This window comes from Phascolarctos cinereus, unplaced genomic scaffold (assembly GCF_003287225.1).
Source record: "Phascolarctos cinereus isolate Bilbo 61053 unplaced genomic scaffold, phaCin_HiC Scaffold_4;HRSCAF=312, whole genome shotgun sequence".
NCBI lineage: Eukaryota > Metazoa > Chordata > Mammalia > Diprotodontia > Phascolarctidae > Phascolarctos > Phascolarctos cinereus.
The window spans coordinates 603,133,564-603,146,602 of record NW_027555847.1 but is presented as its reverse complement, the minus strand read 5'-3'; the positions used below and the strand labels follow the sequence as shown (position 1 = coordinate 603,146,602).

Sequence of the window (13,039 nt, the reverse complement as noted above, 5' to 3'; positions counted from 1 at the left end):
TGGGACAAGAACTTGAAGGGTAGGCAATATTTCAATGGTGGAAGAAGAAAAGTACACAAAACCAGCTCAGAAATTAGCTAGCATACCAAATTGATGAAAAGCACAGAACTTATATTTTATTCAATAAGCTACGAGGTGCCATTGAAGGGATTTTGAGCATAAGTACTATGCTCAAAGCTATTCATTAAAAAGATTAAGCTTGTGTATAAGACAGAATCTAACAAGGAGTTTGGTTAGGAAAAGGGGAAGACTAGAAACAGCAACTACTTCAGAGGGTATTATAACAGCACTGATGAGAGATAATAAAAGCCTGAACTACAGTAGTCAGCGTGGAAGCAAAAGAGGACAAATTCAAAAGCTATTACAGGGATAAAATCCCTGGAACTCAATAAATGACTCAATATAAGGGATAAAAGGAAGGTGAAGTCTAAGACAGGGGTAGGGAATCTGTGGCCTCGAGGCCACGTTGGCCCTCAAGGTCCTCAAGTTCAATCCTTTAAATCCAAATTTCACAAAGGCTGCATCCAAGGACCTAGAAGGCCACATGTGGGGGGCCTCCCCACCCCTGCTCTAAGATCATGCAACTTTTGAGATGTGTGTGAATGACAACACTATTAAAAAATAGCAGGCAACATGAGTTGGTTTGGCAGTCCAATTTCAGATATATAGAATTTGAAGTATAAAAAATTCAGGTAGATAATGTGAGACAGACAAATGACCCTTTGTGTCTGGAAATAGAAAACAGAAATAGAAAGAGACTGTGCTATCATTTGTTACGAGATGTCTGAGACTACGGAACTGATGGAGATCACCACTGAAGAGACTATTAAGAGAAAATATTCCAGAATTTTATGGAACACATAATCAAAGGTCCAAAGAAAAAGCAGGCAACCAAAAAAAAAAAAAGGGGGGGGGGAGAAGGAATGATTAGTGAAGTAGGGGTACCAAAAGAGTTCAGTATTACAGAAGCAAAGGGAAGAGTTTCATCAAGGAGAATTGAGTTAATTTCTTCACTTAGATGGTGAAGAAAGTGTGAAGATGATAAGGCCTTTTTTCTACCATTATTTCCAGAGTTCATAGTGAAAGGAAACAATTATTTTTCTTCAGCAAATGGAAGGAATTTTTTTTTCTTCAACAAGTGGAAAAAGACAAGTAGATGGGCTTGACTATATTAAAAAAAAACTGCACAACAAAAATACAAAAGAAAAATAACATTAAAAAATATTTACAGCAAATATGGCAGATAAAAAGCTCTCTACATACAGTCACATGGGTGCTTCCCAGTTCACAATGGTTAAAACTCTATAAGGATGTAAACAGCTGTCAAAAGAGGAAACACAAGCTATTAATCATCACTTAGAAAAAATGTTCAACCTCACTAATAATCCAAGAGAATCAAGTCAAAATAATTTGAAGTATCAACTCATTCATAATGTTGGCAAAAACACTGAAAAGCAAAGACACAACACTGACAGAATTGTTGGGGGGAAAGGCACATTTCTTCATTGTTGACATAAGTACAAATTAGGTAAATCTCTTTGGGGCGGAAAAATGTAGCAGTATATAATAAAAATTATAGAAAAAAATCCTACTCCCTGACTTCATTCCTGGAAATATACCCTGATAGTATTACAAAAAACTGAAAAGCAATCTTTCCAAAGATTTTCATAGCAGTATTATATAACTAAAAAAACAACTGAAAGAATCCTTAAAGTTCTCCAAAGAAGAACCATGAAATAAATCGTGGCATATTAACATAATGAAATACCAAAATGTTGTTAGCATATAAACATAAGTAACACAAAGAAATTTAGAAAGAACTTTATGAAATGCTGAAAAGGGAAGGAAATTAACAATCAAAAGAATGGCTTGTGAACTATAGTGATATCAATCAATCAACAAGTGTTATTAAGTTATTAAGTGTTAAGTTATTAAGTGCCTATGTTCTAGGCATATTATGGTAGGTACTAAGAATACAAAGACAAAATAAATTCATTCCTACCCTCAAGAAGTTTACAATCTAGCCAAGAAAGATAAAATGCATAGATAGATGGACAGACAGATAGATATAGATATAGATATAGATATAGATATAGATATAGATATAGATATAGATATAGATCCACACACAATAGATTCAAGGAACAAGGTACAAGCAGCTTGGTCCAATCTTTTGGTGACAGGATAACCTATCTAGTAGGCTACCTGGGCAGCTAGATGGTACAAAGGATAGAATACTGGGTCTGGAGTCAGGAAGATCTGAGTTCAAATCCGGCTTCAGATATTTACTAACTGTGTAATCCTGGGTTAAGTCATTGAACCTCTGTCTCAGTTTCTGCAACTATAAAATGGAGATAATAACAGCATCTATCTCACAGGGTTGTTGTAAGGAGCAAATGAAATAAAATATGTAAAAATTTTCTGCAAACTTTAAACAATTATGTAAACGCTAGTTGTAGTTATCGTTAATAAAATCAACATCACAAGTAAAGGTGGAAGAGGTATGGTTCAACAACTATAAAATAAGACCAAAAGGTTAGGATCAATATGAGTTAGTGATGTTATAACAGGATCACATGGATTAGCTATCTCTATCCCATAAGGAAATGACACAAGCAGAGCTCCTAAGTCCCCAAGCAAAACACAGATAAAAATGACAAACAGGAGAGCACCGAGGACAGAACTCACTGCTCTCCCAGCAAATTGACATCAATCCATTAATCTGACCATAGCTATTCAATCTGCCACAAATAGACCAAAATTTACTAATACGGGTATAAAAGATGAGTTGATCAACTGCCTTGCTGAAATTAAGATATATTAATGGTGGGAAGGAATTTCAACTATGTAGTGAGAGCACTCACAAGGCAGATCTGGAAGAGAACTTAAAGATCACCTAGTCCAACTCTAAATTTACAGATGAAAAAAACTGAGGCCCAGCAAAGTGAATTAATTTACCCAAGGTCAAACAGCTAGAGAGTAGCAGAAGACTTTAATTTTAAATCCTGCTCCCTTAACTCCAAAATCATGACCTTTTTTTTTTTAACTACAATCACTAAGTCAACAGAATTTCTTTAATGCTGTAGTATGGTACACAAAAGTATACCACTACTAAGATCCTCCTTCAGTATCTCACTATGGTTTGGAAGTGACTCTAGGTTCTTCAAAATCAAAGTCAATATTAACAAGTTCTTGCCAATTCTACCAAGCTGGAAATGTTAGTACTGGTCTGCTAATGTACTTACTATATCTGCTGCCCAAAGACCACCAAAATTTGGAAAGTGTTAACCCAGGTTAATTGCAGGGGGGTGAATTTTTACTCACAGTAATTCTCGAAGACTATCTGCTAAATTAAAGTTAGGTTGCTTTTCTGCATCAGTGGAGGATGTAACCACACTGAAAAGAATCACTAACCTTTTACACAGGGTGCAAATGGTATACTCAGAACAAAATTCAGCTGCTAAAGGATCATATAAGGGAATTCATGACCTGGAGTCAACAATGGAAACAGGTAGTATGTGGACAGCAGGTTGACATCTGTAGGATTCTCTGTTCTTGGGTAGGTCATTTTTTTCTCATCAACAAAGTCATCTATAAGATCCATCCAGCAATTGAGCTTATTATAGAAAAACATATAAATTAATATAATTAAAAAACTAAAAACTTACCATCATCTCCAAGCTTAGAAGCATATTCATTAATTAACTCCTCTCCAACTTCTACTATCTGTTCACTATTTCTGTAGTTTTCTTCCCTCCATTTTCTCATTTTATCTCGCATTTCTGAAAAACAAAAATGTTGACTTCTTTGGTCAATAACAATTTCAAAAATGTAAAATCAATTCAAAATTAAAGGGTAAGAGGAAGCATACCAGGGGAGGCCTTTGGAGTCAGTAAGTAAGTCAGTAAGATCCTAGATTCAATTCCTACTTCTCATGGATACCAGGTGTGACCACGGGCAAATCACTCAACCTTTCAGTGCCAAAAGCAACTAAACAAGGTCAACTTTTTGGTCATACTCCCCTATCAGTGAAAAATTTCAGATCATGTACCTTGAATAGATGGTTGTGAATACACAAAATTATATACACTTACTACACTACTATATGTATACATTATAAAATATGCACAAAAATACAAACTGTAAAAGGATAAAATAAATATGAATATTTTAAATATTTAGGATATTTTTTAAAAACTTGTTAATGGCATAAAAAGACAATGTGCAATAGACAGCTTGATTTGAAGCCAGAAGACATGAATTCAAGTCCCATCTTAGGTACAAGCTGACTTTGTGACTCTGAATGAATAAATGAATGAAGCATTTATTAAATACTTACTAAGTGTCAAACACTGGAAAAGATAATTTCTGCTCTCAAAGAGCTCACATTCTAATGGAGGATTCAATACATATGGAAGGTTTCAACTGCAAGTCAAATAGAAAAGTCTCAGGGTCAGGAAGGTGAAGTGGCAAAGCAGATGTTAATGCTCCTTCTTTAACGTCATTCCCATTGATAAAAAGGATATCAGTTTCTAACAGTGAATTATTTAACAGGATTTTGGTGGCAAGAACTTTCCTTTCTGGGTCTTTAGTAGCTGTGTCTATTGCACCTTCAGGAGCAGCTGCCAAGCCACATCTCCACAGAAGCTGCTTCCCAGATTGATAGCTGAGGGCCCTGGATTGGAAGCAACTCTTTTCCTCCTCCTCCCAAGGCTCTTGGTCTGAGAGTCTGAAGGAAGATGGTGGCCAAACTGGTGGTGGTGGTTTGTGTCCTGGCTGGCACATGAAGCCATCTGCCTCTCCCTCAAGTGTCCTGCTTCTGCAGCAAGGGGGCATGCCTGCCCTTTGTATGGCAGTTGGTTGACAACTAGTGGAGAAGGCGAGACCCTTCTCCATAGGAGTTGCCTCCTTAGATGAAAGCTGGGCTGGAAGGACTGATGGTCTAGAAATTGCTGTCACTCCCAGGGCTCCTGTACCCATCTGCTTGTTCATGAAAGTTGGTCAGCAGTTGTTGCTACTGGTGATGAGGAATGTGGGTCTCCTCTCCCCAATAATTTCTTTCCTCAATAATGGGCACAGAGGCTGTGCTGGAAGCACATCAAGTGGTTTCTGGGGCACTGCTATTTCCAGGGCTTTAAAGCTCCGGGTGCTGGGCTGTCACTATTAGGTGTATAATCTAAGGAAGTTAAAGAAAGAAGGAAAGATCCCATATACACATAATTATTTATAACAGCAATTTAAGTATTAAAGAACTAGATTGAAAATGAGTATTGCTTTACTGAGGGATGGCTGAATAAACTTTTATGTAAGAACATTACAGAATAACTATTCCATTACATTCATATGTAACCTCTTAGAATTCAGAGAAATTTGGGAATATTTTTATGACAAAGACAGAAAGCAAAATATGTAGGACCAGGAGAACAACATAGTGACCAAAATAATATGAAGGAAAACAATTCTGAAAGATATCGGAACAATGCAATGGCTAAGCATGACTTCACAGAAGACTGCTGATGATGCATATTTCCCAACTCTTAGCGAAGTAGTAGATGACAGGTGCAGAACAAGGCATATAATTTTATTCATTGCTAATATGTTGATTTATTTTGTTTGACTGTACTCACTTGTTCCAAATTCTACTGGGAAATAGGTGGCAGTAATTGGAAAATGACAGCGAGGTAAAAAAGAAAAGAAAATCAATAAAACAATTATAATGGGGGGGGGAACCACTTGACTTGATAGAGTAAATTATAGTCGAGAAGGCTCCTCCAGCAATGGAACTGCCATGATTATGTTAGTTTAACAAGCCTTTGTCAGTACCAGAAAAACATAAAAACAGAGAGATGTATACTTCTTTTTGTTTTGTTTTGTTTTTTGGCTAGGCAATGGGGTTAAGTGACTTCCCCAGCATCACACAGCTAGTAAGTGTCAAGTGTCTGAGGCTAGATTTGAACTCAGGTCCTCCTCACTCCAGGGCTGGTGCTCTATCCACTCTGCCACCTAGCTGCCCCAAGATGTATACTTCTTAAAAAGAATCTGCCACTATCATAGAAAATGTCTTATGCAGGATCCAAAGGAAAGAGATTTCCTTAATTCTCAAGGTGCTAATTTTCAGATGATATTGTGTTGACTTCATAAAACTACAGATTATAGAGTTCTTTTAATGGCCACTCAAAAGACAAAGCCTAATAATCCACCAAAAAAAAAAAGTAGAAAAAGATGCATATAGCCCAAGGTATGACATGCAGTTAGTTAGATTAACAATCCATTAATTCCTATCTTGGGCAGGCAATACAGATGTACAATGGGCTGGGTCCAGAAAAGAAGTTAAATTTAATTAATGCCTCTTTTTGTATGCCTAGTGCTAAGCACAGTGCCTGCTCATAATAGGCACTTAATAAATGTCTACTGACTGACTGACCAATTTGGAAAATGCGCTGCATTAGCTGCCCAAGGTCTATATTTTTAAACAGTATTATTTTCATAGTATATGACTGTAGTTCATCACACTCCACCATCTGCAAAGAACCAAAACTGCCATCAATACAAAAAGCAATGGGAAAAGATGAATATACTACCAATAATGACTTGCAAATAAGAAGTTGTATAAAATACATGTTTTTCATTCAACTGGGCCCTCAAAGCACCAAGGCAACCCTTTAACTCCACCCATCCATCTCTTCCAGATTGCCCCTATGTCATCGTCACTCCACACTTCAATCTCTCCCTATTGCCCATATCATCTCCATCCTCAAAAAGCCCTCACTCCATCCTATCACACCCACAACTATTATCCTCTATATTGTATGCCCTTTGTAGCTAAACTCCTTGAGAAGGCTGTGATAATAGATGCTTCCACATTTTTTTGTTCTCATTCTCTAAATCTCTTACAATCCAGCTTCCAACCTTATCATTCCACCAAAACTGCTCCGTCCAGAAATTAACAATGCTCTCTTAACTTCCAAATTTTTCCCCATCCTTATTCTTCTCAACCTTTCTGCAGCCCTGCACACTGTTTATCACCCTCATCTCTATATTCTCTTCTCCCTAGGCTTTTGAGACACTACTCTCTCCTGGTTCTCCTACCTATCAAGTCTCCTTTGCAGAATTCTTATCCAAGTCATGTCATTAGATGTCTCTAAAGGGTCTGTCCTGAGCCCTCTTTTCTTTTTCCTCTATACTATTTCACTTGATGATCTCATCAGCTCCCAAGGATTTATTACCATTTTTATGCTAATAAATATGCAATCTACTTAATCCTGCCCTAACCTCTCTTCTCACCTCCAAGCTCCCATCTCCAACTGCCTTTCAGACATCTCAAACTGGATGTCCACATTTTAAACTAAACACATCCAAAACAGAATTAAATATCTTCCCCCCCAAAACTGTCCACCAGCTCCCACCTTCCTTTTACTATAGAAAGTATCACCAATCTCCAAGTCCCTCAGGTTCACCTAAGAGTCAACTCCTATCTCTCACCTCCTATAGTCAGTCTATTGCCAAGACCTGTTCATTTCACCTTTGCAATATCTCGATATGCCCTCTTCTCTCTTCTGATACTGCCACCACCCTGGTACAGGCTCTCATTACCTCACACCTGGACTACTGTAATAATAGCCTGCTGGTGGGTCTGCCTGCCTCAAGTCTCTCCACATTCCAATTCATCCTCCATTCAGCCACCAAAGTGACTTTCCTAAAGCATAGGTCTGACCAGGTTATTTCCCACCCCCCTTACTAATAAACTCCAGTGGCTCTTCATAGCTTCCAGGAGAAAACACAAAATGCTTTGTTTGGCATTCAAAGACCACAAGCCCCCTCCTACCTTTCCACTCTTCTTATATCTTATTCCCCACGGCATACTCTTCGATACAGTGACCCTGACTGGCCTCTCTGGTGTTTCACAAACAAGATACTCCTCTCAGCTGAAGCATTCTCTCTGGCTCGCTGTCTCCCATTCCTGCCATGCTCTCTTCCCCCCTACCTGCCACTTGGCTCCCCTGGCTTCCTTTAAGTCCCCACTAATATCCCATCTATTACAGGAAGTCTTTCCCATTGCCTCACTTCCAGGAGGAATTTCCCTTTGCCTGTTGTCTCCCCCATTAGATTGTGAGCTCCTCAAGTACTGGGACTGTCTTTTGCTTCATTCTGTCTCCCCAGCATTTCATATAGTGCCTGACACATAGTAGGCTCTTAATAAATGCTTATTGACTTGACTAATCAAAGGTCATACAAAATTAAAATATATAGTAATAATAGCTTCTAAAAGAAAATTTTGTCACTCAACATTCCTTAAACTCAAACTCTATACACCTGTAAAAAATAATCTTTTCAGAAATCTGGTTAAACTAATTAAAGTCTGTTGTTGTTGTTGTTATTGTTGTTTGCCTTTCATTCTCCAAGAGAACCATGACATCAGGGAGGTGATGCCATAACATGCAAGTGAACTAGATTTAAGTGAGGGAGGGCTGTGCAAAATCACCAGCCTCACTTTGTCCTCTGGAGCCATCTAGGTCCAGCGGCAAGATATAGATCAGGATGATGGCCCTAGATGCAGTGAGAGACCTTGGCCTTTTTAAGTTAAGGTCTTTAACAGGTCTCAGTTTGACTGAGGCAATGCCCATTTAGTGATTAAGGCTAGGTAAGAAATGAGGCAGAGAATGGTCTCTTTAACTACTCCTGAAAAAAAAAAATCAATCTGGGAGGTGAAGATCCTCAGGGTTTCTGGTCAAATCAGAAACAACTGCCATTTACAATCACTCTGAGCCAATCAGGACCCAAACAATGAGCATGCAGGGGTTGGCCTGGGACCAATTGTTGGCCAATCAATGAGGGGAGGGGACACGAGCGGAGGGGGGAAAAAAACCACATACAGGAGATGGAAGAGGGAAAAAACAGGAGAGGACAGAGACCATGTTGCCCAACTGGCCACTTCCAATTGGGTCCCCAGTGGGGCACCTCCTATTTCTACTCACAGAGGCTGTTGTTTGTCCTTTGTTCTGAAAGAGGACCATGACATCAAGAAGATGATGTCATGATTATATTTCTATAAACTGCATATACTACCCTGTAGGCTTGAAACCTTGGAGTGACTTCTTCAGCTCCTTCCTTATATCCAATCAATTACAACATCTAGCAATACTTAATATTTCTAGAATTCCTCTCCATCATGGATCCATTTAATATACGCTATCCACTACCATTATCATCAGCTCTTATCACCACAAACCTGGATTGCTACACAATCAACTAGCATTTACAACATACTGGGTATTATGCTAAGTATTGGAGATACAAAGAAAAAAATAGTACTTGCCCTCGGGTAGCTGACAAGCTAATGGAGGAGACAATATATAAATAGCTAGGCCAAATAAGGTATGTACCAAGTTTTTGGAAAAAAATCTCTGAAGAAAAGGCACTAACACCTGCAGATACTAGGAAAGGCCTCCTGCAGAAAGTACAGGCATCTTTTAAGTCTGAAGAAAGCCACAAAAATCAGGAGGAAGAAGTATGAAGGATGAAGAGGATGTATTGTGTTCAAAGAACAGCAGGCAAGCTAGTTGTATATTGTAGGCTGTGCGAGTTACAAGAGGGAAGGAGGGGATGCAATGGTGGCAGGAAACAAATTATAGAGACAGTTAAGGTGGGAAAGTTTATGAAAAATTTTATATGCCAAATAGGGGAGTTTGTATTTCATCCACGATACTCTCTCTTAACAATCTATCTTCCATACTGCTGCCAGATCCTAAATATCACTACCAGACACATCTTTTCCTCCCCCCCCAAAAAAGCAACTGCAACATATTAGAAGCAGTGTGGTACAGCACAGTAGGGTCAAACATCCAGTAGGCACACAGGGCCAAACCAGATTAAAATATAATTGAAAAATATTTCGCAAAATAAATAAAAATACAACAGAACACAATGTGAATACGTGGTTTTCTAAGTCAATACATAGCCAGCTGTATAGCTTAGTGGCCACCAGGTCTATTTGAGTTTGACCTCACTGTTGTAGTGGATAGTGTGCTGGGTTTGCAAATTTGGAAGACAGACATGGATTCAAATCAAACACTAACCAATTGCCATCTATAGGGCAGACAACCCTAGCACCCTGGCAAAGGAGGAAGTGGCATTTGCCAAGTGAGTAAAATCACCATCCACCTCAAGCATCACCACCCCCCTCTTCTACCCAAGAGGAAAAAGCATCACTTGGCCCCTGCTGCCAACCTATGCCCCTCTCCATCACCTAGGAAAGCAACCCCCGTGAAGAAGCAGCCCACCATCCCTTCCACCATCAACACTAGCCACTGACCAACTGCCAACTAGCACCCTCTCCCCTGCTACCAGTCCACCAGGGTCCTATTTCCATCCAAGCTCCCACAGTTGTCATTTAAGGAAGCAACTCTTGTTACCCAGCAGGTGCCATAGCCTCTGCCTCCTCAGTAGCTATGGCTGCCAAAAAACATTAAGTTCTCACCACCAAAGTCTTTAGCACTGTCAAACACCAAACCTAAGAACATCAGCAACAGATATGCTTTTGTCAGTGGAAATGACTTTAAAAGATGCTTTACCCCTTTGCCTCTGCATCCTAAGGATTACGGGAACTTTCCATCCAACCTGCAAATGAAACCTCCTTTATGTTTGTTTCCCCCATTAGAATGTAAGGTCCCAGAGAACAGGAGATGGTGCCTTTTTTGTATCCCCACTGATTGGTATTGGGCCTCACATATATAAATACTCAATAATTTTTTAAAATTCATTATTCAAATCCTTTCTTGACTAGGTGCAACTCACTTGATTCAACAAACACTTATTAAGCATTTATTATGTGCCAGGCACTAGGAATACAAAGCAAGGCAAAAACAGTTTCTGCCATCAAAGAAGTTAATGCAAAATACACATACAAAATAATTTTGGAGAAGAGAGAACTAACATGAAGAGGGATGGAAATCAAAATACCTCTCTGAACAGACTTGTTCCAACCTGCTGAACTCATTCCTCAATGATTAGCAGACTCCCACCCTGAAGTACTCAGTCCAGTGATTATACAAACCTTCATTGCAGACCTCCTGCTGCATTCTTCCTTACTCCATCCCCCTCAGCCCCACCTTCCAATATTCTCTCTAGAATGCCTGTTCCGTATCAACAAACATGTTTTCATCTTAAACTCTTCTCTTCCCATTTCCTATCATCTACCAGTTCTCACTGGGACCTGGTTCCCTCCTAATGACTCAGCATCCTTAGGCAACTTCTAAGAACTGGATACCCTTTCACTCTTACCCCTGGACTCACAAACCCCTGGTGTGTGAGTGGGATGTTGGGGAGGGGGGAGAAGGACACAGAATACCGATGCTCCCCAATGCCACTTCCAAACTCTCCCTCCATCACCATCATTCAGTAATCTCTCCTCATTTGATGTTCAGTCAATCCTAATTTATCACCCAATAAAGATTCTCACTGCAACTGCCCCTAAGACATCTTCCTTCCTTCTTTATAAATTCAGTGCCTGGTTCAGTCTCTCTTCTCTCCTCTCCAACCTTTACCCTTATATTAGGAGACTTCAACATACATACTGCTCCTCCCTCAAACACCCTAACTTACTAGTTTTTCAGTCTTATCAATTCCATAACATATTCCTCCATTCCACCTCAGCTACACACACAAATGGCCATACTGTTGGTCTTGCCATCACTCACAAATGCTTTATGTTCATAACTTACAAAATCCTTTAAATGATCCTAATATTTTATCATTCCATTTTCCCCTCTGGTTTAAGACACCTGGCTTCCAACTCTATTTGTCATTCTTATCTCATTGGAGGTAACCAAGAGTTCCGCCCTGCAATACCTATACTTTTCACCCTTTCCTATCTTTTCAAATGCTTTGGTGAACCAACAAATTCATCTCTAACTACAGTCCTTTTTCTTAGACTGACCATGCCTTGTCAATTCTCAATATTAAATCACTCCCACCATCCACTGTCTTCCCATCTATTTTCATGTAGCTGAACTGAAATGGAGAAAAATCACAAAACTATGCTGAACAGGCCCACTACAAATCTGAATTTCAACTGATTAACATCAAATTAAACCTTTTACACCTCCCTAATTAATTCACCAGCACACTCACAAGAACAGCTTTTTAAACCTTTTCCTTCCCTCCTAGTCTCCCACAGCACCCTCTTCCCAAACCTCTCAGGTACGAACTTGCCTTATACTTCACTGAAAACCTGAGGCCATTCACCTAGAGCTCCCTCTTCTCTTCTTCTTCCCCACATCTGACATCACTTGGATCTCTTCCCCCACTATCTCCTCCTTCACTATCCCTAGCCTAATACAACAGACTGCTCCAAATCAAAACCTTTAAGCTTCAAATTCACTGTTACAGAAATAAGCTTTCAGTAATAAACTAATTTCTTCATCCAGTTTTATTTAATCAAACCACAAGTACAATATTTAATTTTTTAACATCCCTAAGTATGGAGTAGTTGGTAGAAGGCCATCATATCATGCATCAGGTTAACAATTTGGCTAGATGACTTTTAAAGACTCCTCTGAATCCAAAATTCTGATATAACAAGTGGTACAGTAAGTGATAGCACAATTTGATCTGTCATTCTTTCAAGCTTCTCTCAGGTTACAGATACAGCTGCTCAGTATCTAGCCACTTCCAATATTACCATCTATTTCAAAATATAATGCTAGACTATAGGTCCCGGAGATATAAGAGGTCTCTGAATCCATAAAAAAGTAAACATATTTTCTATAGACTGAACAGGCTTTATATTGCTATTTTTCAAGTTATGTAGGTGTTATTAATAAAATGAATTCGTTAAAAAGTATTACTAAATAATTTTAGTTTGTCATACTTTCTAAATCAATGGACAGTCACAGTACCTCAGTATGTGTGTAGAGTTCATGAATTTTTTTGTCATTCAAGGTTCAACTATAATAAGGGCTCTTATAATACATAATTCTAGACATCATTTTGACCTCCAAAAGCTAACAGAAAATTGTTTTCCCTATTCGTACTTCCCTAA

General features: G+C 38.9%; 1 protein-coding gene across 3 annotated transcripts in view; it reads right to left on the bottom strand.

Annotated features, from left to right (window-relative positions):
- The window catches only part of EMC2 (ER membrane protein complex subunit 2), a 66,059-nt gene that overhangs the window by 47,225 nt on the left and 5,795 nt on the right, over nt 1-13,039 (bottom strand). For all 3 annotated transcript variants that reach the window (XM_020970264.1, XM_020970270.1, XM_078153705.1), the window contains exon 2: nt 3,669-3,782. In XM_020970264.1, coding sequence (XP_020825923.1) covers nt 3,669-3,782 — 114 coding nt within the window. The remainder of the gene's footprint in view (nt 1-3,668; nt 3,783-13,039) is intronic.